At 34.9% G+C, this 26,641-nt stretch overlaps 2 protein-coding genes across 4 annotated transcripts in view; one reads left to right on the top strand and one right to left on the bottom strand.

Moving 5' to 3' along the window:
• Nucleotides 1-7,903: 7,903 nt before the first annotated feature.
• Nucleotides 7,904-16,639, top strand: LOC110108562 (U-box domain-containing protein 6). Of its 2 annotated transcripts, none has more exons than XM_020839246.2 (6): nucleotides 7,904-8,041; nucleotides 8,568-8,644; nucleotides 9,687-9,872; nucleotides 10,034-10,141; nucleotides 13,547-14,688; nucleotides 15,794-16,639. In XM_020839246.2, exons 2-6 carry the CDS (start codon nucleotides 8,594-8,596, stop codon nucleotides 16,578-16,580), a joined length of 2,274 nt encoding a protein of 757 aa, XP_020694905.1. In that variant the 5' UTR covers nucleotides 7,904-8,041; nucleotides 8,568-8,593; the 3' UTR covers nucleotides 16,581-16,639. The 2 variants fall into 2 exon arrangements, with proteins under 2 accessions (XP_020694905.1, XP_020694906.1); XM_020839247.2 differs by having other exon boundaries at nucleotides 7,910-8,045.
• A 2,120-nt stretch (nucleotides 16,640-18,759) lies between these two features.
• LOC110108563 (transcription factor bHLH128) overlaps nucleotides 18,760-26,641 on the bottom strand; it is a 17,038-nt gene continuing 9,156 nt past the window's right edge. For both annotated transcript variants that reach the window (XM_020839249.2, XM_020839250.2), the window contains exons 4-6: nucleotides 23,819-23,884; nucleotides 23,434-23,502; nucleotides 18,760-19,125 (exon numbers count right to left, since the gene is read on the bottom strand). In XM_020839249.2, the coding sequence (XP_020694908.1) occupies nucleotides 19,063-19,125; nucleotides 23,434-23,502; nucleotides 23,819-23,884 (198 nt within the window). In that variant the 3' untranslated portion in view covers nucleotides 18,760-19,062. The remainder of the gene's footprint in view (nucleotides 19,126-23,433; nucleotides 23,503-23,818; nucleotides 23,885-26,641) is intronic.

Here is a 26,641-nt window from a genome sequence, read left to right as displayed (position 1 = left end):
AGCATTGATGAATAGCTTTGTATTTTCCTTTTAATGGCCGTGATGCCACTGATTCTTTTCAACAGCTTACTATTTATTTTAAATAAAATTCATTTATATTTATTAGATATATAATTGAATAAATTTAAATAAAATATTTAAAATTGATCTATATAAGTAAATAAGTTTGAGCATCCCATTGTTTATTTATGAACATGTTTATTTATTACTTAATAGTTGATTACTTTTTTTTATAAAAATAGTTATTTAATAATAATTTATTTTTTATTTTAATGACTAATTTTATGCTTTTCTATTACTTTTTTTATCTTATATATTGTAAAAAATGAATATATTATTTGAGATATAAGTGTTATTAAAATATAAAATAAATGTTTAAATGCATATAATATAATTTTTTAATTATATTTGAATTAGGCCTAATAAAAACTTAAAAATTATCTTATAAATTATATAAGAAGGTTGAGTGATGGTCCGGCGATGGCGATCAGGTGATGTTGGAATGTGACAATAAAATGATTGTGTGATGGTGGTGGTTCGAAGATGGTGCTTATAGCAGAGCTTTATGTTTTTCAAAATTTTGATTTCTCTTAAATCTCAAGTAAAGGTTCAAGCTTTCTTTCAAGTGTTAGCTTCGTATAAATAAGCCTCTTGATTTATTCATTTTTTAAGAGTACATCATAAAAATAGCCATATTTTGAAATATTTAATCGAATGGCCCATATAAAATCGCATAAACATATGTTGTTATTTCAATGTTATTTATTAAAATTTGAATGTTGAAGTTATATTCAATGTTAAAAACATTGGCATATAGATTATAAAACTTGATTAATTTTAGTGAGAATGAAATTCATTTAGAATTCATTTAGTACAACTTTGTTGTTGCTTTATTTTTTATACCGCATACTAGTTTATATTTCACCACTACTTTTTCACTATTTTCAAGAAATATTCGTATTATGAAGATATTTTTTTGTAACATCACTAAAAATTTTACTTTTTCAAGCGGTCCCAAATGAATCATCACTTTAAAGATGATTTAATATAAATTTATCATATGTATGATTATACGTATTCAACTAAGAGAGATGGCACATGTCACATATTCGATTGGGGCACCCATCAATTACCACTCACCAGTTCCTGTCGCCTGATCTTTGACCCTACTGATAATATACCTCTTCATTTCATTGTTCTATTTGCTCCAGAGTGAAATGTACTAGGCCTCCCTGTTCTCTATCTACAACTACCACTTCCAAATGTTTACAATAATTCATACTGATATTTAGGGTCCGTCCCCTATTCTATCAATGCAACATTATCGATATTACATGTTATTTGTCAATGATTATATGTGTTACTATTGGGTTTATTGTTTACAGGCTAAATCTGAAACATATTTTAAATTTCTGCAATTTAAATATCTCATTAAACGATAATTTCCAACACCCATCAAAATTCTACACTCAGATGACGGTGGTGAATATGTCAATAATCTTTGTCAAATAGCTCTACTTAATTGTAGCATTGTGCATCAAATTATATACCCCTAAACCCCCAACAAAATGGGGTTGTTGAGTGCAAGCAAAAGCATTTACTCAAAACTTTGCATGTGTTACTCTTTCACGGTCATATTCCTCCTTAAATTTGGGTTGATGCACTATTTATTGATGCTTTCTTGATCAATCACATGCCATCCAAACACAGCCACAATAAATTCCCTTATGAATGCATGTATCACACTGCCACTACATATTCGCATATCTACACTTTTGGCTGCTTGTGCAACCCGTGGCTCCCCACCAAACTCAGTTACAAACTTGTTCCACACACTGATCCATGTGTTTTTCTTGGGCATGCAACTAATGCCAAAGGCTATAAATGCTTTAATATCTCAACTGGTCGATTTTATATCTCTATGCATGTCACATTTCATGAATCAACCTTTCCTTTTCAAACCACAACATATGTTCCTACGATTTCTACCACGTCTTCACATGTTCCTTCCTTTGTTTTAGTTCTAATTGGCTCCATTACTCTCCCTCATTCAACTCCTTCTACCACTTCAATAAACCTACCCATCCCTCCCTACTACTAATCCCACCTTCAGTTCCTCTGTCTCAGTTAATTTATTGTCTCACTCAATGTCTAGATCACACAGCTCTTCACCTGTACTTGAAACTTAATCCCCACCTACCAAATCTCGTAACCACACATCACATGATCACCATATCCAAAATCGAGCACCTCAAACCTATCACTGTTTTTTATTTGCATCACACTACTGTACCGCTTAATCCTACAACTTATTCTCAAGATGTTAAGTACTTGGTATGGAGAGACACAACGAGTGTTGGGTTTGAAGCCTTCTAAAAGAAAGGCACTTAGATTCTGGTCCTACTGTCCCCACATCATAATGTGTTAGGAAGAAAATGACTCTTTAAAACAAAATTCAATTTGGATGGATATATTGCTTGACACAAAGCCCGCTTAGTTGCACAAGGTTTTAAACAAGAGTATAATCTTTTCTTTCATTATATATTTAGTATGGTGGACAAGTTTTTAACAATTAACATCTTTCTCACCATTGTAATTACCTATAAATGACATATTCCACAACTAGATATTTCCAATGCCTTTTGCATGAAAATATTGATGAGAAGGTCTACATGAAATAACATGCTGGTTTTGTTGATTCGCAATATATGCATTATGCGTGTTTGCTTCTTAAAGATCTTTATGGTCTAAAACAAGCGTCAAGACAATATTTCTCTACTTTCTCTTCATATCTTATTGAATATGAATTTCTTGCAAGTTTGGCTGACCCCTCTCTACTTGTGTGTCATCATGGTTCAGTCCACCTTTACATTCTTATATATGTTGATGACATATTGCTCACTAGCTCTGATAACAGTGCCACTCAGAAACTGCTTTCAGCACTTCATGTACGCTTTAACATTGCATGACCTAGGCAAGGTCAATTACTTTATTGGCTTGCAAGTTCAACATTATACATCTTGTCCTCATCTCAGCAAGTCCAAGTATGTTGCTAATATACTTCAACGAGCTAAAAATGTTTGATTGCAAACTAATCCCGACTTTATTGCCTTCCAAACATTCACCTCTCTCCACTAAAGCAATTCCATATAAGCAATCGAAGTTCTGTCGTATCGTAGTTGGATCCTTACATATCACACAATTACCCGGCCATACATCATGTTTCCAGTCAATTACTTGTGCCAACACATGCATGATCCGGAGCTAATTTATTTTCAATTACTCAAAAGAGTACCTCACTATATTAAAGGCACTCTACAATTTGGCTTATCAATCTCTTAGTCATCACTTTTCCTCCAATCATTTTTAGTTTCTTATTTGTCACACCCCACTTTGGCTCACCCTCTACCACAAACTGAAGTATAACATAGAAATATTTCAACATATCAAACTCCACTCTTAACAACAAATATTTTTGAGAGCCTTATATTATTGGGCTGCCAACTTTCTTAATTGTCGTTCCATAATTGACTATTATGAATTCCTTGGTGACACACTAATTTCCTAGTGTGTCAAGAAAAAAATCGTTGTAGCATGATTCTTTACAGAGGTTGAGTACATGGCCCTTACCACCATTGCATGTGACATTATGTGGTTTCGATTTCTGCTACAAGATTTTGGCATCTCTTCTCCTTCCACACAACTATTCTCTGACAATATTTCAGCTCTTGCCTTGGCTAATAACTCCAAATTTTATGCTCGAATAAAGCATATTGAAATAAATTGTAATTTTATTTGGGATTGCATTAAAAGAGATCAAATTTATGTTCATCACATAGCCTCTCAAGAAGATCTAGCTAATGTTTTTACCAAGCCCCTCAGCTCACTTTGCTTCAATCAATTATGCAACAAGTTAATAATTCAACTCATTGTCAACTTCAAAGGGGTCGATAAGAGCATCTGATAAGAATCTCTCCTATAAAAATGTTGGCTACTTAATCCATGTGACATACTCCAACCTTCTATGCTACAACAGTGAAATTCATTCTCATGCATTGGATTACTGCTACCTTGATCACCAGCACTCATACATAACTAACTTGATTCTAGGAATATTTGCTCTTAGTTGTACATAGATAGTAATCATTCTTTTATTATATAATATACAAGCATCAATGAAACCACTAAATTAATTTTTGCATCTACTATCTATTTTTCGATTTTGCTGTATCCGTCTTTCACACAAGTTTTCATCATTTTGAGATGGAGGACATGTCATCTTATAATCAAATCCAATAGCTTTTTTTTAAAATGAAATCAAATTTAGTAAAAATCTCAAATTTTACCTTTTATCATAAAAATATTATCTTTGTTGATGATCCATATAGTTATGTTTTCTACTATTTATGCTGTTCAAGATCTTAATTCTCCCACTGTTTGCACTATTTGAACAATGAATTGCTGCAATGATTGGGGTTGATGAGTTATTGCTATGATTTAGATGGGTCGAACTTTTATTAATTAGGCTTTGATTTATAAGCTGTTGTGTGGGGCATTGAAGTGGGCTCTTATGAATTGCATTAATGGGCTTTTAATGTCACTATATTGTTACTTGTACGGCTATGTAGATTACTATCTTCAAATGGGCCTTCTTATTTGGACCTCAACTACCTGCACGGCTTTCAATGGATGGTTCACGGGATTACCGCTTAACGGGTTTATTCCCATTTCACGTGTTACCTATTTGCTAATACCCGTCTTTGATTCATCACGGGTTGGATCTATCTTCTGCGAGAACTTTTTATAAAAAAAAAATACATAAATACAATAATCCAATTTTGATTATTTTCAATATATATTATATCGCTTTCGTGCTCTTTCTATTGGTCTGCAAGAGAACCAAATATTCGACGAGTTATTCGTTGTTCGGTTCGATTAAAACTCGTTCGTGATCGTTTAATTAACTAAACAAACAAACTTGAACAATATTTTAAATACTCGATTCTTAAATAAACAAGCTTTAACATTAATGCGTTAGGCTCATTTATGTTCACGAACAACATCATTTGAAGTTCGTGAACAAGCTTGACATTAAGCTCGATTCGTGTTCGATTTTGAACTACTTGTGAATAACCTTGATAAAAATAATTAATATTTGATTATAGAATTAATAAATATAAATAATATAAATAGAGCTCGACATTAAGTTCGCGAACATGCTCGATGTAATCATTTGTTAGGAAGCTCGATAAAGCTCGTTTGTTAAGTTAATGAACATCTAAAAGTAGAGTTCGTTTATAACTCGTTCATGTTTGTTTGTTTAAAGCTCGATAAGCACTAAACGAACGAACATGAACACTCATTAATTTAAATGAATCAAACATGAACACAAACAATAAAGCTCGAACAAACATGAACCAAACTTGAACAGCCTGATATTAAATGAGCACAACCATGAACACTCACATACTCGGCTCAGCTCGGTTCGTTTGCAGCCCTATCTTTCTATGAGGACTTTTTTATAAAAAATACAAAAATATATATTACTTGCCATGACTCCCAAATAATCTTTGATATATTTATAATATGACAATTTTATATCATTATTGACTTATTTTAATTTGACCATAACAAAATAAATCAAGTGATAAGGAAATCATGCAAATCTTGAGGATGGGGCATCCAGGCATAAAAGGTGGTGGAACTAATAACGAGAAAAAAACATCTAATTTATTCATCGAAACAATAATACGTCAACAACCGTCCGATCACCATCACGAGAAATTATTATATCCGGTCAAAAATCGAACGGTCCGAATGTATACCGAGCAATACCAAATTCAAAATATTGAGTTTTAGATGACATGGCGCGTGGTTATTAGTCTCTGAACACATTCAGATACCGCATGTAATAATTGCTCCACCGTCACAACAAATCAAATGATTGTTCGCATTAATTGTTGTAGTTGCTTAGGTGAGAAGCATTTAAAGAACAACTTGTCCACTAATATTTTTTATAAACATATAATATATTAGAAGGAAGAAAAGGGATTGTAAACATACCGTTTAAATTTTGATTCTTCACAAAATCAATATTCTATTATTTCTAATTTTAAATTACCAACTAAATCTTAAAATTTCTAATAATATTAACTCATGTTTTTCATTTGTTTAAATTTATAATAATTTGACTCACATGCACATTATAATGGTTTAAAAAGTTAAGATAGTTATTAAATTTATAAATAAATAAAATTTGAGATGTATTTGCCAAAAAATTATTTGCTAGCTATATGAGAAATAAACATATTAAAGAAAAAAAAAAAGATTGTATCTAATTTATTTATTTTAACATAATATCACAATGCATTAATAAAACTTTTGTTATAAATGAAATAATTTTAGAGTTATGGATTAATTTGGTTTGATCTAAAATTCTAACTTTAGTTAGATCGGTTCTCCTAAGTGAATCAAAACTAAAAAAAATATAAAATACATTTAATGATTAAAATTAATTTGATTTATTATATATTAAATTCGAACATATGTTGATTGCGAATAAGGGTGTCAATATTTGACACGACCCGAAACCCGACTCGAACCTGGCCCAAAAAATTCGGGTTAGGGTCCACCCGAACCCAAAACGAGTCGGGTTCAAGTTCAATATTTTGACCCGTTTCAAAAATCGGGTCCGATTGGGGTTGAGCCTTTGACCCGAAATTGACCAAATTTTGACCCGAAAATCCTAGATTGACCTGTTTTTGACCTGAAAAGAGAAGATTGACACGTTTTTGGTCCCGAAAACTAGCAATTTTTTTGTTGAAAACGAGTCATTCAGATCGTGTAGGGTTGACCCGGACTCGATGCGGGTCGGGTTCGGGTCCGAAAAACTGACCCGTTTTAAAAAAAATGGGTCGGGTTCAGGTTGACCAGAATAGTGCCAAGCCAGTTTCAGGTTCGACCTAAACTGTGACCCGAAATTGACACCCCTAATTACGAACCTAATTTGAAAATCTAACATTAAATAACTAAATTTAAATACAAATATATATAAAAAAATGAATCAAGCTCAAAACAAATTTGAACAAACTAATAATAAATAAGCTGAAAATTGAGCATAAATCTGCTCAACTAAGGTCACTTGCAACCCTAATTATAGCAATCCCACATATGAAAATATATTTAGGGTTTGTTTGGTTGAAAGAAAAGTGAATGCATTGCATTCCTAATATACAAGTTTTGAACTTTTGGGTGTGTTTGATTGGATGAAAAGCAAATCAAAGGTAAAGTAAATACAATGGCTCATTTTTTAGGTAAATTGGGCGAGAATGCTTTACAACGCTCGCTCCTTGCTTGAATGCCACCGTCTCCATCGGCCTCTGCCGCTGCCTTGGCCGTCAAATACCTCTACTGCCGGTAACAGACCATCGCCAACCACTGTAGATCATCGCTGCTGCCAACCACTGCCGATTGCAGACCACATCCACTGACCATCGCCAGCTAGTTCGGTCGCCGCCTAATTCACTGCTATTGATCGCCGCCCACCTCCTTCCATCCACTTCCCTTCAATTTTACATTGCATTCACTTTAACTAAAATCAAACAAAATAAAATAAAATAATGTATTCTTTTTACACTCATTCAAATAACTCCAAATTATTTTCTTTATATTTTACACTATATTATTTTTTTAGACAATCAAACCACATATTATACATATAAGATATAACATATTTAGTATTATATTTAATCATTTGAAAGTAAAAAATCAAATCAAGAAAAAAAAAATCAGTAACCGTATCAATAACAGTTTTATTCAATAAAATAATCACAAATAATAATAGTTATATTACACGGAATATAGTAAGTTTTTTAAGGAAAACTACTCATTATCGTCGTACCACGGGGGCGCGCTCACCGGTCGCTCGGCCCTCCTTACCTCAGAATCGATCTCTCAGGCTGGAATAGACGGAGGAGATGATATTGCATTGTCATGCTAGAGTGGTTCCTGTCTCGATTGATCTCTGTCGAAGAACTAACAAGTAGGTCTGGAATCTGGATCGATGGAATGGATGCTTATAGTTCCGGTTCTGCGTAGGCATTGACGAGACATGTTTCGCCAACTTATTTCTCAAGTTAATTGCGCCGAGCTGACGCAAGGCTGTTTGATTTGTTTTTAATGTTTTTCAAGCTTCATTTTACTTTTCTCTTGATGTAACTTTCGGTTTTTTGGATCTCGTTTTCTTCATTTTCTTGATTGTTTGCTGGGGGGAGCTTTTCTTTTTCCCTGTTCTTCATAATGCATTTATTTACGAGGAAAGATATCGCGCTTGGATCGTTCTGGATCGTTTTGATGTTGAAATTATATTAGATCAGTCCGCTCTTCTTCGATGTTTTTTGGACGATTTCTTTTTTATTTTTAGGTTGGCAGTTATTATAAAAAAGATTGTCTTTATCGTTATTTTCTTCAATCTTTTTTAATTTATTGGGATATGTGATTCAGCCAATATGTTATTATTATATTTTGTTTTGAAATAATAATAGTTTTAAACGTGTTTCTTTTATCAGAGGAGTAGATTTGGTTGAGGGGAGCCATGGATGCTGCTGAGGCAGAGGAGAATCTCTTCGCTTTTAGCGATGCAAAGGTATTGACACAAATACTTTCTCAGAAAAAGCTTGATGGGGGGACTCTTTACTGGTTGCTGCTTTTTTTTTTGGGACATTTAGGCCATTTAAGGCAAACTCACACACACAACGCATACACAAAGACTCGAACCCAAGACCTCTTAGTTGGAAGCATAAGCTCTCAACCAACAGGCCAAGGTGAGCTGTGTAAGGTTGCTGCTTTTACTCCTATGTTGGATGAAAACAAATATGTAAATATATCATAGACGGCTTTTGAGTAAGAATAGATGTTAAGGTTTTTTTGGATATTATGTATGATACTAATCTCAACATAAATTTAAAAAATTTGAAGCCCATTCTGACATAAAATGCCTTAGGATATCTTTATATTATTTTTCCCCCATTGGAGAGCTTGTTATTGTTATACATTTATACTTGTTAGAATAATCTAATTAATACATTTATACTTATATTAGGATGAGCTTGAAAATTATTTGTTTTGTCTTGAGATTAGTGTAATTCAAACTCAGTTGTATGCAACGCTAATTTTGAAGTAAATCTAATAATTTTAAAGGCCATCCTGATACAAGTTGTATCAATAAATTGATACAATTTTTTTGGTTGACATAGACCAAGAAGATATAATAAGATCACATAATCATATAAATCATTAAAGTATTAAAAAATTGCCAAATAATTTATCATGATTTAAGTGAATGTAATACCTTTCATGCCAAACCGTTTTCAGATTTAAACTTAATAAGAATTTTGAAGCGAGGATTTACTAATCCTACTTGCAAGCAAACAGCCTCCAACAATGTTTCTTGCTCAGAGTTTTATTATTTATCTTTTACAATTCATCTTCTGTCCCTTTCTCTGGCTCTCTCTCCCTTTCTTGTTGAATCCTTTTCTACTTAGAACTTTATGCTTAAATCTCCTAAATTCTGAACTTAAATGGAAGTTTTTGGTTGCAAAAACCTTTCATGTTTTTCATTTTTCAGTGCTTTTCACAACTTTTCTGGAGCTAGACCTACTTATTTATTGAACTGTGTCCAAATGCAGTTGCATGGTGACATGTGTAGACAGCTTTCTGCAATTCTTTATAAAATTTTGGCGATCTTCCCCGTCCTGGAAGAGGCTAGACCCAGAAGTAAGTCTGGAATACAGGCACTATGTTCCTTGCATGTTAACCTTGACAAGTCAAAGAACCTCCTTCAGCATTGCTCGGAGTGCAGCAAGTTGTATTTGGTGAGTTTTCTTTTATGTTGATTCTGAATAGCCATATACTCTTATTATTTTGCAAACCTTCATGTCATCTTTAATAGAATGACTATTGTTCCTTTGGTTGTGGTTCGGAAACTTCTTTATCTATTAGCTGATATCTCAAATACTACTTTTTTTATTATCAGGCTATAACAGGAGATTCCATCCTCATGAAATTTGAGAAGGCAAGATGTGCTCTCCAGGAAAGTCTTACGAATGTGCAGGACATAGTTCCTCAAGCCATAGGTTATCAGGTAGCCTCCAACGTTAAATTAAGGATATAAGTGCTGTGCTGCTTTTTCCTCTTTTCCAAATGACCTTCCTACGTTATTGTCATGTAGCTTTTATTGCTTCCTATGGCATTTTATTCCGCCAGTGCAATTTATCTTGCATATTGGATACTTTCCTTTTGTCCGTTTGCTTCCACTTTGAAATGGCGATGAATTTATTTTTGAAGTGTTTTGTGTTGTCCTGTTCTCCGTTAAGCTTTCATAAAGTTAATGTGAATTTGAAGCCTCTATGCAGTACATTTTCAAAGTTGTGATGTTCAAATTGTTGACGTTGCGAATTTAAATTTATCATTTTCAATTTTTTTAGTTGCATATTTGTTCACTAGTCACTATCATTATGTTCTTTTTAAGTCTTTCTTTTATTGAAAAATTCGGTATCCTCCTACGTCTCCCCCACGTTAGGGGCGCATAAGGAGATGTTGAGCCTTCCCATCATGCTTAAAAAAAAATATTTATGATCTTTGTTGTGAGACAATACGGTCAAAATTTCTTCTAGCCTATTGGGCTTAACAAAGTGCGCATAGGTCTCACCACTTGCATGAGAGAATGTACAAAATTTTCCCAATATGTTAGAACAATATGCATAGATACTAAATTTTGAAGTTTCATGTTATACCCTGAGCGAGCGGCGACGAAGATGAAGTGAGATGGAAAATTTGTGGCTAGTTGGAAAAAGAAAAATCTCTCTTTTTTTGCTTCTTTTTCTTTTGAGAGTTTTAGTGTGGTTTTTTTAAAAAAGGGAAGGAACATGTGTGTGTGGGAGAGAATAAGAGAGTGAGAGAGGGAGTGAAGTAAAGAGAGAAAGAGAGTGAGAGAGACAGAGTTGGAGAGAGAGAGAGAGCGTGCTAGAGGGATTATGGGGAGAGATAAATCTTAGAGAGGGAAATAGAGAGGTTTTTACAGAGAGTGAAAGAGAGTAAGAGAAAGCAAGAGAGATAAAGAGGAAAAGGAAATTAGTGGTCGGTATAGTTGACGGCCTAGTCAACTATGGGGTGGCCTGCCTTGCCAAGCCCTCTATGCAGCCATTCCCCTATCGACTGATATAGTTGATCCTTTTAATGTAACACTACTTTTATTGGGCCATGTTGATGCAACTAACATATATTTAACGTAATTGATTCATGACTTGTAGTTACATAGCATGATGAAGTTGACTTTTTCTTGGTGTAGCCAACCTCCAATGGTGTGGTCTTCCCTTATTAAGGAATAAAACCTTGAATATGATTATACTTAATTGTGATGGAATTCATTCCTTCTCGTGTCTCTAATGTCTTGAATTAAAAAGCATGTCTTTTCCTCATATACGTCTCCAACTCTCCATCCATCTCCTTACATAACTTATGAAGGCACCGTTGTCATCCATCCAAAATTCAAGATTTTGGATTTCCTTTAGATTTATGTGGTATATATACTCTTGGTCAAATTGCTTCTGTCACTATCTCAAGTTTTGCCACATTCATGCCATGACTTTTCACCACATTAATGTATGGGAAATTAATTTTAGCAAGAAAAAGCAACTTGATGCACATTAATGTAGAAGTTAATAGAAAAGTAAGCCTGTAGTTGTTGATCTCACTAATGTCCATATTATTGTCACAGATCAAGAACTCCAATTTTGCTTCTACGTTAGATCCTCTCCATGCTCTTATTGCTTTGATTGTAGTTGGTAGTTTGTCTTCAATCTCCATTCAACTTTCATCTTCTTTTTCTTCCCCTTCATGCTCTTTGATACACACTCTTTTGCCATAGTGATCCTCGTAGGGGTGTTACTGCTAGAGTGTATGATTTGGCGAATGGAATATATTCCATAATTGCTTTAAGCAGTGCGGGAAGATCTTTGAGTTGTGCATAAAGATTCTGAAGCCAAGGTTATATATTCCTCTTAGTTCGGATGTTGTGTTTCTTCAGCTTCAACAATAACAATCACCGTTTTTTCTCTGCAGTCCGAACTTTTTCATTTGTTTGTTGTTACTTCAAATCTTACAATACGAATTAGCGCGCTATGGTTTATTCAAAAGGTCAAAATGCTGGTTTTGAGACGAAGCTTGCTGAGGGTTCAAGCTGTGGCATAGTTTTGATTATAAGTGAAGCAAGAAAATGTTTTGAGTTTTGAGGAGAAAATTGGGTAGAGATTTAGGCTTCTTTTAAAGTACCTGTTGAGCTATATTTGAAAGAGAAAAGTGTCTTGTGGATGCTATATCTATGGGAGAATTTTGCTGTAGATCATGGCCGTTAGGAAGCTGGAGTTATGGCGAGTTCTTTTTAGCGCTCTTGAGTGATACAAGCTCTTCTTATTTTTACTTTTTATGAGAGACTTAAAAAGGGACTTGTTATGCACTCCAAATTCTTACCAGCTATGACCTATGAGGTATAAATCTTCCTCATTGGATTTGGCATGTAGGGATACTCTTCCCTACCAGTCAAACCTTGAAAACCTTGGAAAGAATCCCCTATTCTTTATCCACCTTACATTATTTTATTATTTTGTCTCTTACACAAGTCACAATTGTGAGTATTAGCTAGTTTAGTTGATAAATATTTTGAAAGTTATTATTAGGGTCCCAAATTTGAATCTTACCTACATCAAATTTGTGTTTTGACATTCACCTTTCCTAGAAAAATAATTCCATGCAAACATGCAAGTCCCCACCAAGAAGAGAGCTGCACAGTCAAGTCAGTCCTTATACTTATCTATGCTTTGTTTTGAATGACCCTTCAAGACTCCTGAATTTTGAATTTAGGACAAGACTTCTACTTACGTTTGGCTGGTTTAGTGCATGGGATTAATTAAAGATATTTTTTAAGCAGGCTGGTTTGAGTTTCTTACAAAATCACCCATCAAAGATGATCCATGCAACAGTGAAAATAAAAAATAGCATGTCGGTAGACCTCAAGTTAATATGGCATGAGATATCATAATATATATAAAAAATTATCAACTAAGCTTTCCTTTTCCCTGGGATGGAGAAGAATGGAGACAATCAACATATTAGACATTTCTCTAATGGGTAAATTAGTGGTTCCTTATCACTAAAAGTCTGAATTTTCATATTGTCTAGTGGGCCAATTCTTCCTGTCTTGGTTAGCTACACAGGGATGCTGACTTTTATTCTTAGATGATTCCCTTTTTAGCAGTTCAAACTTAAATTGGTCTCGGGAGTTATAGCCTAGGCTGCCCTTGTTTATGTTCTCTTTATTTGCTAAAAGAAAAGTGTACGCCCTCTTTTTGGTTGATTTTTTATTTCTCATTTTCTTATTTCTCGCAAGTTGAAATGTTTCTAATTGAAATTTTATTGTGCTTGCATTATATGTGGCGATATGTTATGTGCATTATGGAACTCTTTCTTGCTTTTACCATTATGGAATCAGATAATGGAGATAGTTGGTGAACTGGAAAGAACTGTGTTTATATTGGATCACGTAGAGAAGAAAGCAGGTGAAGAAGTGCTCTCATTGCTTCAGAAGAAGAATTCCGATGGTGGTTCAGGTGATAGTGTTGGAATCGAAGTCTTCCATCAAGCTGTGTTGAAGCTTGGAATTACTTCTTCGAGAGCTGCTCTTTCTGAGAGAAGAGCGCTCAATAAATTGATTGAAAGGGCTCGTGCAGAGGAAGACAAGCGGAAGGAATCAGTCGTGGCATACCTGTTACATCTAACTAGAAAATACTCCAAACTTTTCAGAAATGACACACCGGATGATTCAGACTCTCAAGGATCAAATCCTTGTTCTCCTACTGTCCCAGGCTCTTCTGATGATTTTGGAAGGCAATTATCAAGGCAGGCTTCTTTTAGTTCCAAGCCACGATCAGAAGAAATACCGACACCCCCTGAGGAGTTCAGATGTCCAATCTCCTTACAGATCATGCATGAACCAGTCATTATTTCCTCTGGACAAACCTATGAGCGTGTTTGCATTGAGAAATGGTTCAAAGATGGGCATAATACGTGCCCAAAGACCCAACAGAAGCTTACACATTTTTCTTTAACTCCAAACTTTTGTGTAAAAGGTCTGATTGCTAGTTGGTGTCAGCAAAATGGATTTCTAGTGCCTGATGGTCCTCCAGCATCTCTTGATATAAAGTCCTGGAGGCCATCCTTGCCTGCGCGTAGTGCTTCTGATTCCAGTTCCATAGCAAGCCTCAAATCTTGCGATGAGGCTGCCAAGAGGAGTACCTCGGAGGAGAGTGTTGGCTTCACTGAGGAACATATTCCAGATGATCCCAGCAATACAAATACTAGCGATGCTACAGGGAGCAAAGAACAAGAATTTGAAAGATATGAGAGCTTGCTTGAGATTTTGCGTGATAGTAAGAGTAGAACGAAGCAACACAAAGCTATGGAAGAGATTAGGTTTTTGCTGAAGGATGATGGAGAGGCAAGGATATACATGGGTGCAAATAGGTTTGTTGAAGCACTAGTACAGTTTCTGAAGTCAGCCACTGATGAGGGAGATGAGAAAGCTCAGGAGGTTGGCGCATTAGCTCTTTTCAATTTGGCTGTCAATAATAGCAGGTACGTTGACATTTAATCAAAAATTTTGGCACAATCCTTGTGAATTTTTTTTTAAAGAACTAGGAATATAATGTTCTTTTGCACTGCTTGGTGGGTGTTGCATCACTCACAAAACTTTTGCTGCCTCTGCTATTGGCAAATTATTGTGTCTGGTGTCCGGATTCGTCCGGACACCAATAAAAACACGCCACATCACTCAAAAATACCGGGGCCCAGTGCATCCGGGTGAGGTGGTGTGTCCAGATTGGATGTCCGCATGTCAGGTGACCGGACGCAATAATTTGCCTTGCGTGAGAATTTCATTTGCGTTGATGCATGTTTACATGTAATTAGGAGTGTCAATATTTGGCATGATCCAAAAATCCGATTCGAATCCGACTCAAAAATTTCGGGTTAGGGTCAATCCGGACCTGAAATAGGTCAGGTTCAGGTTCAACAATTCTATCGGTTTCAAAAATCGGGTCGGGTTTGGGTTAACCCTTTGACCTGAAATTGACCTATTTTGACCCGAAAACCCATTTTGATTCAGAAACCCGAGATTGACCTGTTTTAGACCCATTTTGACCCGAAAAGTGGAGTTTGAGCCTTTTTTTGACCTGAAAACTAGCAATTTTTTTTATCCCGGGTTGTGTCAGGTTGACCCGGACCTGAAGCAGGTCGGGTTCTGGTCCGAAAAACTAACCCGTTTGCAAAAAAAATGGGTCAAGTTCGGGTTGACCCGAATAGTGCCGGGTCAATTTTGAGTTTGACCTGAACCCAACCCGTGACCCGTGATATAATTAAACTGTTCAGGCATCTCAATTGGTTTTTCCAGGAAATGATTGGCTATCCATGCATCTTAGGGATCTTGCAGTGCATTGTATATATATGAGTTATGCTAGAAAAAAAAATTCAATTCATACGCCTGCCCGAAATTGCAATCTTTGACTGCATCGCCCTGCCCTAAACTGCCATGTTACATAACTGTAGATATTATTGCATAAATCTAAATGGAACAAGTACCCCTGTTAACGGCCACATAGACTGATCACTTACACTAAAAGTCACAGTTTTTCTTTCACCTAATGCCCCTCACTTACTGTTTCTTTTAAGTGCTGTCTTCTAGGAATAAAGACATAATTCTCTCCGCTGGTGTGATTCCATTGTTAGAGAAGATGATATCAAATCCCACGACATGTGAGTCAGCTACTGCGCTATACCTCAACCTCTCTTGTCTTGATCGAGCGAAGCCCATTATTGCTTCAAGCCAAGCTGTCCCCATCCTTCTCCAGCTTCTATCTCCAGAGTCCTCCCATAGCACATCTTGCAAGCACGACGCTCTTTTTTGTCTGTTCAACCTCTCCTCTCACGCTCCTACTGTAAATCATCTCATCAGTGCTGGCATCATCGATGGCCTCCACTTCCTCCTCTCCAACAATGGAAAACCTACAGGTAGCCCCTGGTCCGAGAAGGCTCTTGCTATCCTCGCCAGCATTGCTTCGTGTCAGTCAGCTATGAATGAGATGGTCGCAACGCCAGGGCTGATCAGTTCGATAGCAACAGCGCTGAATATAGGTCAGCCACCGGTGCAAGAGCAGGCCGTGTCGTGCCTTCTGATTCTCTGCGCTGGAGATGAGAGTTCTTGTTGCACAGTTTTGCAAGAAGGGGTAATTCCAGCTCTCGTATCAGTTTCAGCAAATGGGACGCAGAGGGGAAAGGAGAAAGCAAGGAAGCTCCTGAAGCTCTTTAGGGAGCAGCGACAGCGAGAAGCTTCACCTTCCAGAGAGTGTGTTGAAGCCAGGACTATTGGAGTTATTGAGACGACACAGGAGCCTAAGCCTTTGGCTAAATCAAGGTCTGCAAGGATTGTAAGGAGTGTGAGTTCATTTTGGAAGGCAAAGCACCGATGGTAGACTAATGATGGTTGTAAAGGTTTTTTTTTTTTTTTTTTTTTTTTTTTTTTTAACCTTTTTTTTTTGCGCTTTTTTGAAATCTCTCTTCTTTCCCTCTCTTTTTTATATTTCTTTTTTCCCTTTTTTGACTTCTTCTCTTTCTTTTTTTGTCTCCAAGAACAGTAGTCATATTTATAGCTTCACGTTCTGAAACTTTATCAGTTCAAAGTTTATGATATTAAACCTCATGAACGTGTCGTTGAACTGGAAGGCCTAAAGCCTGATGTTCCAGTTTAAACTTCATTATGTGAATCATTTTTTTTTTTATATTGATGATAGAGTCCATGAATCATGAAGTTGAATTTAATACAATTGATTGATTGGTATCATAAATAATTCTGAATAATCATTGTTTCTGGTTGTATAATTATTCTGTGCGGACGCCGAATGTCGTTTGGAGATCAATCAGAATGCATCACATCACCCCTTCGCTCGGTACCGTTGGCGTGATGCATTCTAATTGGTCTCCAGAAGACGTTCTAGGCCCGGTCTCCGCATAAAATAATTTCTCTTGTCTCACACTCTCTTTTGAATGTTTACCCAATTGCTCCTTTAGAAAACAAATTCGATTGATTTTTTATGCTGAATTGGCTGTGTGAATTGAAACATGGTTTTATTAGACTAAGCGTTGGATCCCCTAACCGTTTTGTCCAATTATTTTTTATAATTAACCGATTTCATAGAATGCAGAATCATTCTTATGATTTCTACTTCACGCAGAATCATTCTTATGATTTCTACTTCGAATGAATCAACAACAGGCTTTTGAGTTCCAGTTCCTTATGTATAATATCACTACACAATTCTCAAAGATTATCTTGGTATTTGTCTTAAATTATTGTTAATGGGGATACTGTGGCTGAGCTTGCAGATTGCAGGAATCTACAGGAAAGGACTCAGCTCCTTGCGGGTCCAATGGACCAACCTTTTGTTACGAATAAGTTTAATATAAAAAAAAGGAAAGAAATACCAAACCCAAGGCCTGAACTCACCCATCAAGCGAGCTGCCTCAGCACCCGACCCAGCTGAACTCGCCACCGCAGGCAACTATCATGCTCTTTGTCGCCTCTGCTCGTTGTTTAAGAATATTGGTTGCCAGGGCATATGTATTTTCTTCTCGGGCAAGGGAGAGATTATTCTGTGCAGACACCGGGTCAATCAGAGGCGAATCAGACCGCGCCACGTCACCCAGTACACAACAAAAGGGCGATGTGGCTCGCTTTGATTTGACTTCGGATGGCATCCGGTGTCCGCACAGAATAATCCGTCTCATTTCTTCTTTTCAACTGCAGTCCTCTGAAAGCAGCACTCACTGGTTGAGTTCATCATCATCAACTGTTGGAGAATTTTTGAATAACCTCATGACCTGATAACGAGCTTATATTTTCCCCTTGAGAAAATAGAGTGGACATGATCCACCTAACACTGGATTTGGGCTATCTTTGGTACCTACTGTTGCATTTGTGCCCTCATCCCCACTACAATCTCAGCACCATCACCGAAAACCAATAAAATACTAGGAAAAAAAAATTTCTAACAAACAATAATGTAAGTTGAAAATTGAGTACTGATGAAATATCCCAAACTGTTTTATTAAAACTAAGCAAAACGTGCTCTTTCAAATTGCAAGAATTTCATCTTGTTACATTTGGTTAGTCCAAATCAAACCGGGTGCTGATGAAATATCCCAAACTGTTTTATTAAAACTAAGCAAAACGTGCTCTTTCAAATTGCAAGAATTTCATCTTGTTACATTTGGTTAGTCCAAATCAAACCGGGTTTCATTGCTGTTAAGAAAATATAAAGTCTGATGTACAAGATTATTAGACAAGTAATGATGATGATATCTACTCTTAATATTGTTGATTCAACACAGCATATTTTGATTAGTTAGTTGAGAGTTTTTTTATCAACTAAGTCTGAATTTTGAGTCTCGCATGTATGATTTGTGTGAGTTTGACTTAGGCCTCGTTTGGAACGACTTTTTTCTTTCTTCTGAAAAAGATTTTTTAGTACAAAAATTAAAATTTTTATAGTAGAAAGCTGCTTTAAAAGAAGCAAGAAAGTCGCCCCAAACGAAGCCTTAATTGACCTAAATGTAAAAAAAAAAATGCTGATTTAGCAATTCTACAACTCATCCTTGAACAGCTAATCACTAATCAATAAAGTTCTGGATTGTGAGTCTATGACAGACTTGCAATGCAAAGCCTTGACTGAAAGACCAGTTATAACGCAAATCAATCAAAGGTCAGATTTGGCTAAATTCCAAAATTACATCATACATTTAAAGATAGCAGACCTAATTTCATTATACAAACTTACAGAGTTCGCTCGGATTTGATGCTCCAGGAACTGTGACAAGACGAACTATAATAGAACAGGTGACCCTTTTAAAAGTTAAGGGACCATGAAACATTTATTGGAGAAGAGAATCTGAAGGTTCCTAAACTAACGAGTCCTCATCATTGCTTACACATGTGCAACTTGTTTGCTCTTGCTTAAGAATCTGCGGAGAGAAAACAAATAATTTTGTCAGATAAAGGAGACAGAATCTTCCTTCAGTTTGTTATTGAATGACCAGGTTTCTTTGATATAACTTCTGGCAGGGATTGGATTTCAATACCAATTTAAGCTCTAGTGCTTATTTGAGTTACTATTTTAAAAACAGACCTTAAAGATGAGAAATGAGTTGCAATCATTCTTTGCCCCCTTATCCCAATTATTTGGGACAAGTTTTATGAAAGCAAAATTTCTATTTTCTTTGAGTGTTATATGAGATTCTAAACATATTCTACGTTAATACTTTTTCATAATTATTATCCCTATTATCTTTGATCTGCCACTCTTCCTTTCTAGCCCACTATTGTTGTGTAAATTCAATTATCTTAAATTTATTTTTCATTATCTTATGCTTCATAGATGCTAATATCTTCTCTTTGCTATAATCAATCCTAATCATTGGCCATCAATGACTTATTTATTGCCAACACTTAGATCGATACAAACAAGTCAATATCAATAACAACAACAACATCAAGCCTTTGTCCCACTACGTTGGGTCGGCTACATGAATCCTTTTTCGCCATTGTGTCATATTAAAAGTCAAACTCTCATTTAAATCCAATAAAGAAAGATCATTTCAAATATTTTCTAACCAAATTTTTTTAGGTCTACCTTCACCTTTTTTAACATAAGTCAAATCTAAAACCTCAACTTTCCTAACCGGGTCATCGAAAAGCCTCCGTTTAATGTGACCAAACCATCTAAAGCGACTCTCTCTAATCTTATCTTCCACTGGAGGTACTCCAAACTTTTCACGTATATGCTCATTTCGTATCCTATCTCTAAGGGTAAAGCCACTCATCCATTAAGCATCCTCATCTCTGCAACACTTGACTTAGTATTATGTTTTTCTTTTAATGGCCAACATTCGACATCATAAAGCATTGCAGATCTCACCACCATCTTATAGAATTTTCCCTTAAGTTTGAGGGAAACTTTTTTCTATTGCACAACAAGCCCAATGCATTCATCCACTTCAACCATCCAACTTGAATTCTGCTGATAATATCTCCATCACTCTGAACAATAGATCCAAGATATCTAAAACGTGTACTCTTATTAATGACTTGATCTCCCAAAGTCACAATCCTCTCACTAGCTCTATTGCTACTAAAATTATACTCCATATATTCAGTTTTAGATCTACTCAAGAGAAAACCTTTGGACTCTAAGGTTGACCTCCATAATTTAAGTTTACCTTCAACTCCCTCTGTAGTCTTATCAACAAGAAGAATATCATCAACAAAAAGCATACACCAAGGTACATCCTCTTGCAAATGTCTAGTGAGAACATCCACGACTAAAACAAAAAGATATGGGCTTAAGGCTGATCCTTGATGTAATCAAACCGAAATAGGAAAATACTTAGTCAAATCACCTTGTGTTTAAGCACAAGCAATAACTCCTGCATATATATCTTTAATGATTTGAATATAAGTATTATTTACTCATTTCTTTTCAAGAACTCTCTATAGCACTTTTCTTGGAACTTTATCATATGCTCTAAATTAATAAATATCATATGAAGATCCTCATTCTTTCTATATTTCTCCATCAGACCTTTCAATAAATGTATGGCTTCCATAGTAGACCTATCCGGTATGAATCCAAATTGATTTTGAGAAACATTAGTATCACGCCGCAACCTACGCTCCAAAACTCGCTCCCATAGTTTTAAAGCATGACACATTAACTTAGTTCCTCTATAATTCACACAATACTGTGCATCACCTTTATTCTTAAAAATAGGAATTAACACGCTCATTCTCCACTCATCTGGCTTCTTTTTAGTCATCAAAACAATATTAAAAAGTTTAATAAGCTAAGAAATTACTTCGTCTCCTAAGCATTTTCACACCTCTATTGGAATATCATCAGACCCAACAGCTTTTCCACACTTCATTTTTTTTAAAGCCTCTCTAATTTCGATTTTACTAATACGCCGATAAAAATAAAAATCTTTATTTTCATTTAGGGTGCTAAGTTCACTAAAGTCAATCATATTTTTACAATCTTCATTAAAAGGTTTAGCAAAATATCTCATCCATTTTTGTTGAAGATCATCTTCTAAAAAAAGTATTTTTTGATATTCATTCTTAATACAATTCACTTAAACTAAATCCTTACTACTCCTATCTCTTTGTTTGACTAACTTATAAAATATTTTTCTCCCTCATTCGTATCTAATATATTATATAAATCATTAAAAGCTAAGATCTTTGCATCGAATATAGCTTTCTTAAATTCCTTACGTGCCTCTTTATAGTTTTCTCAATTATCAAAATTTTTACATCTAAACCAATTTTTATAACAAATATTATTATTTTTTATCTTTTTTTGCGCATTTGAATTCCACCACCAACTATTTTTACTATTAAGAGCTTTTCCCTTTGATACTCTAAGCACATCTTTTACAATATTCTTAATATCACTAGACTTTATTTCCCACATAACATTAATATCCTCATGCATAGACAAAATATTAAGTTCTAAAATCTTACTTTTAAAAATACTTTTATTAATATTCTTTAACATCTAATCATAGAATATTGTTTTACTTTATTTTTTATTTTCCGACCCTTTATCTTAAAGTCCAAACTAATAATCGATGTTGGGTACATAAATTTTCACTCGAAATAACTTTACAATCTTTGTAATTTAAACGATCTAATTTTCTTATAAGAAAATAATGTATTTGTGTTTTACTATATTCATTTTTATAAGTGGTATATATATATATATAATGCACACAAAATCAATTCACATGACGGGTAAAGATAAGCTTTCTTAAAATCAACCAAATCATATGAAATATCTTTAATATATACAATTCTTTTGTGTCAACATGGCCCATTTAACTCGAATATGACAATGGTTGCCGACTAATCCAAGAGAGTAGGACCAAAAATACTAGCATGCAAGGCTAAAAAAACATGAACAAAATATTAAATTCGATATAAAAAAGAAATTTAACAGGAGCGAGTGACTAAAATTTATGAGGCACAAGTATACATGCTATTATAAAATTAAATAATAATAATAATAATAATAAATCAATATTCTCCTTCACACACAATCGAGATCTCCTCCGACTAACCTTGTTCGCTCACGCAATACTTCCCCTCTACGCTCTTCTCACCTCAACCACTACTGCCAACAACAATATTAGCTCTCGCTCGTCATCCCCAAACATATGCATTATCGACAGCCTATGATGCACTGACACTTCTTCTCGAAGAGGTATGCAGTGTCCTACACTTATCGGACACGACACACGTCCGACAATTCTCCGACATGTATCATATATGCCGAAGACGTGTCCGATTTTAAAAATAAATTGGACACGTGTGTCTTAAATATTTTATGAAATTTGTTTAATATAATTTCTTTTATTTCAAAATTTTATTTATAAAAAAATAAAAATAAAAATTTCTATTTCCTCTCAACAGCCCCAAATCAATTTCCAACACTCAATACTCCATTTCCTGCACATTACCATCTTCATTTCCCTTTAACAGATCACGGTTAGGGATTCACAATACTGTCCGATGTCATTACAACATCAATGCCCGACGTCATCGTAACATCTACATGTTTAAAAATCATCTCAAAATCAACATCGATGCCTGAGTCATGACAGCATTGTCGTCTCCTCTCTCGATGCTTGAAACATGACATCGACGCCCGACTAACGACATCCTAAATATTAATCATTGTAAGCATAAATCTTAATTAAATCTTAACTAAAAAAAGTGAATCCAGTCATGATGTTCTTACTAATACAAGGTTCATAGAGTGCTTGATCTACTATCTTACGTACCCCTTCATTTGCAAATAAGTTATTTTATGACTTCTTAGGGCCTCCAGAATATACACTAGAGTCGGCCATTATTCCAAGCACATCTTCTTAAGCCTTAATATAATACAGGTTAAAGTTTCTTAAACATAATTTTGCTAGCAGAATTCTGTTATCATGCAAAAGAAAAATAACAGTAGGCTTCCTAACTTAAGCATATCACGCACAAAATATTTTCTCTATAAACTTAATTACAAATCTATACTTCTGAATTAACATAATGCACACGGCATTATTTCTACTTTCACGCCAGAACTCCAAAACTTGCATTATTACTGTTTCTAAAGAAAGAAAAGATGTAAAAAGATGCTCTTAAAAAAATGGACAGAGTGAGGCTTGGAGTGAGAAGTTAGTCATTGGCCTATTAAATTCAACAAGAAAATATACTTGATGTACCTGAATCTGGCTCTGCAGCCCTTTGATGTGTTGAACGGCCAAATCCAACATGTCAGCTGTGCTTGTTTGCTGAAACAATGAGCATATGAATTTTTAGGAACATTATACATTTAGACTTAACATTTTGTTGCAATATAGGGCTCAGCATGTAAAAATTGTTAATCAAGTTGAAATTTTGCAATCAAGGTTCTAATTAATAACTCTCATCCACTAGATTGAATTATACAATTGGCGACAAAAAAATGAGCAAAGATAGAAACTCCATTACTGAAATACAAGTGCAAATTGCCTCACCTATTATAAAAATTAATTTGGGAAATATAAGTAATAAGTATGAGAAAAATTGAATAAATAGTTCAAAATTTACCACTTTCTTTCTTTATACCTTATCCATGTTGGGCACAATTTCTTGCAACTTCCTCAATTTCTCACTAATTCTAGTTCTCCTCTCCTGAAGAAATGATGAAGCAATTAGACAAAAAACATATTTACAAATTTGCTAGGTGTTAAACAAGAAAAATAGCAGAATATAATGTAAAAAAATGATGAGAGAATGAGAGAGGAAAGGAGGGGGGAAGGGGGAGCAGCGGGAGAGTGAGAATACAATCAGGGGGGAAGCATCCTCGTAAATGAGAGAATATCTCAATAATGAATAGAGATCATTTTTGCTTGCAACCACAAAGAAGTATAGAAGAATGTCAACTTGATTGGATTTTGATGTAAGGTTCTGGAAATCATCCTAAAGGATGAGACATGGTGAAGACATCGACTAGTTCTCAAGAAGCAATACATTGAAAAGAGCAATCAAACAAGAAATCTCAACATGAATGAAATGGTAATCTTCTTAACATGCTTGGTATACTCATGATAGACATCATTTGGAGCAATGTAAATCACACAAAGATTATTACAATAAATAATAAATGAACCATCATGAAAAATGCTTATCTTAGTGGCCATCGGAGCCAAACTAACCCCCTAACATGTTCGCAGGAGAAGGATCTTTAGCAATAGAAGAGTAACCCTTTCTAGCTTAAGAAATTAAAGAGGAGCCCAAGAAGAAACAAAACCAAGTGAAGAAGAAACATAACGTAATGATGGATTATCAATCAATAAGATCATCAACACAATCAGCATTAGCATAGATAACAAGAATAGGTGAAGATCTGGTAGAGTAATGAAATTCATAAAGAATGGCACCTCACGCATGATGAAGAATGTTAAGAACAAAAGTAAAATGGGTACTGAGAGGTGTAGCAAGTAACTGATTGACACTATGCCCACATGTAATATCAGGATAAGTAATAATGATATTAATGAGATAAATCAATCCTCCAACCGGTTGTCAATCTAGAGGAAAATCTGACATAGTGGAGCATCAATAGAGCTGAGTCGCTGAGATAACTGAGGTTCGAGAGAAATGGAGGTAATATTTTAGCAGATGATGTCAACATGATTAGGAAGATCAGAGGTGTCAATTGTGAGATATAATAACCAGTGAATCTAAGGAGATTTCAAAACCAAGTAATGTAAGTGCTCTTGATCTTTCATCTCAAAGTGGCAGTGAAGGTCCCTATGATATCATCCTTATCATCATCACCAGTTGGTATCACTACAATAAGCAAAAAAAAAAAAAAAAGGATCAGGAGGACTATAGTGATAGCCAAGATTCTTAATAGTGATGTTGAACATTATAAACCATATTTGGGGAGTTAGTTTAAGTTCATAGGAAACTTGATGGACTCAATAAACCTTTGAGTGAAGATCAAGACTTGTTGATAGATGCATATACAACATTTTCAAGATCAATATGAAAGAAGACATTTGTGACATCCATTTCAAAATGAGGATATTGGTGTAAAGCAACAATAGCTATGAGAAAGCACACAAGTAAGATGAGCAACAAGAGTGAATCATCAAAATCAACACCATACTCCCATGTAAAGCCATGGCAACAAAGTGGGCTTTATGACATTCAAGATAACCACCACAACGACTTTTGACAGTATGGATTCATTTATGATCAACAGTTAACTTTCTTCCAGGTACATCAATTAAATAGCAAGTATAGGTTCATAGCATCAACTTCTTTCAGTATGTCTTGTTGCCAATGAAGATTAAAACACGTTTCAAGTAGGTAAAGGGTTCATAAAAAGTGGAGATAGTGGAGTAAATATGGTAGTTCCTTGAAGATGGATAGAGGACCACCTTTTGTAGAATGTGCATGTAGATCATCAAACAATAAGAATTCTAGGAATTGAATGAGATATTTCGATAAAAGATGTTGCAATACTTAGATAGTCAAAGAGAGATAGTTCTTTAGGTTCAATCGTCATTGCATTAGATGTTTCAACATTAAAAGTTGTATTAACAACAAAAGAAAATGGATAAAAAATGTGAGAGGTAAAATAGGGAGGAGAGATGGTGCAGGGATGAAGCTAAGATAGTGAAGAAAATGTAGTATTTCCCAAAAAAATGACATTATGAGAACTCAAAGATGCTATGATATAGGAACTCGACAATGATAGCCCTTATGTTTTCAATTGTATCCCAAGAAATGACAGAGATAAGTAGAACTTTGAAGTTTACTCCACTTGTGGGCTAGAAGAATAAAGTAAAACAAGGAAAAACTTCAAACATAAAATAATTAGGAACCTTTCCAAAATGGCGTTCATAATGAGGATAATAGGCAATAGTGTATAACAAATTTGATTAATTGTATATATGGATTTAAGAGTGGCTTTTCCCCAAAAAGCGTTTAGGATATACGAATAAAATGAACAAGGTTCGAATGATATTATGAACATAGTGACATGGTTTTGAAAACCGGACAGGACCGGCCGGTTCGACCGGTTCAACCGTGAACCGGTCCTAAGGCCGGTTCAGTCCTCTTAAGAAACCGGTCTAGCATCAAACCGGTTAAAACCGGTTTGAACCGCCAGTTGAACCGGCCAGGTTCTTAAGAACCGTCCGGTTCAATTATAATATATTTATATAATTTAATTTAATATAAAATATTTTTTTAAATATTAAATTAACTTAAATATGATATATAATTCCAATTTTTTTTTAATATTATATACATTATTAAATACAAAGGTATCATAACAACATGATTCCTTCACCCCATGAGGGCTCCTAACTAATGCATACAAGAAAATGTATATAAACAACAAAACATAAAGCTCCTAAGTGATGTGTAAACAAC

Source organism: Dendrobium catenatum, unplaced genomic scaffold, assembly GCF_001605985.2.
Source record: "Dendrobium catenatum unplaced genomic scaffold, ASM160598v2 fragScaff_scaffold_923, whole genome shotgun sequence".
NCBI lineage: Eukaryota > Viridiplantae > Streptophyta > Magnoliopsida > Asparagales > Orchidaceae > Dendrobium > Dendrobium catenatum.
Note: the sequence above shows the minus strand (reverse complement) of the source record. Positions and strands in the feature narration are given on the sequence as shown.

Coding starts and splice junctions, on each gene's coding strand:
- LOC110108562 (XM_020839246.2), top strand. CDS start 8,594: ATGGATGCTGCTGAGGCAGAGGAGAATCTCTTCGCTTTTAGCGATGCA. Junction 8,645..9,686: donor TCGCTTTTAGCGATGCAAAG/GTATTGACACAA, acceptor GTCCAAATGCAG/TTGCATGGTGACATGTGTAG. Junction 10,142..13,546: donor CTCAAGCCATAGGTTATCAG/GTAGCCTCCAAC, acceptor TTATGGAATCAG/ATAATGGAGATAGTTGGTGA.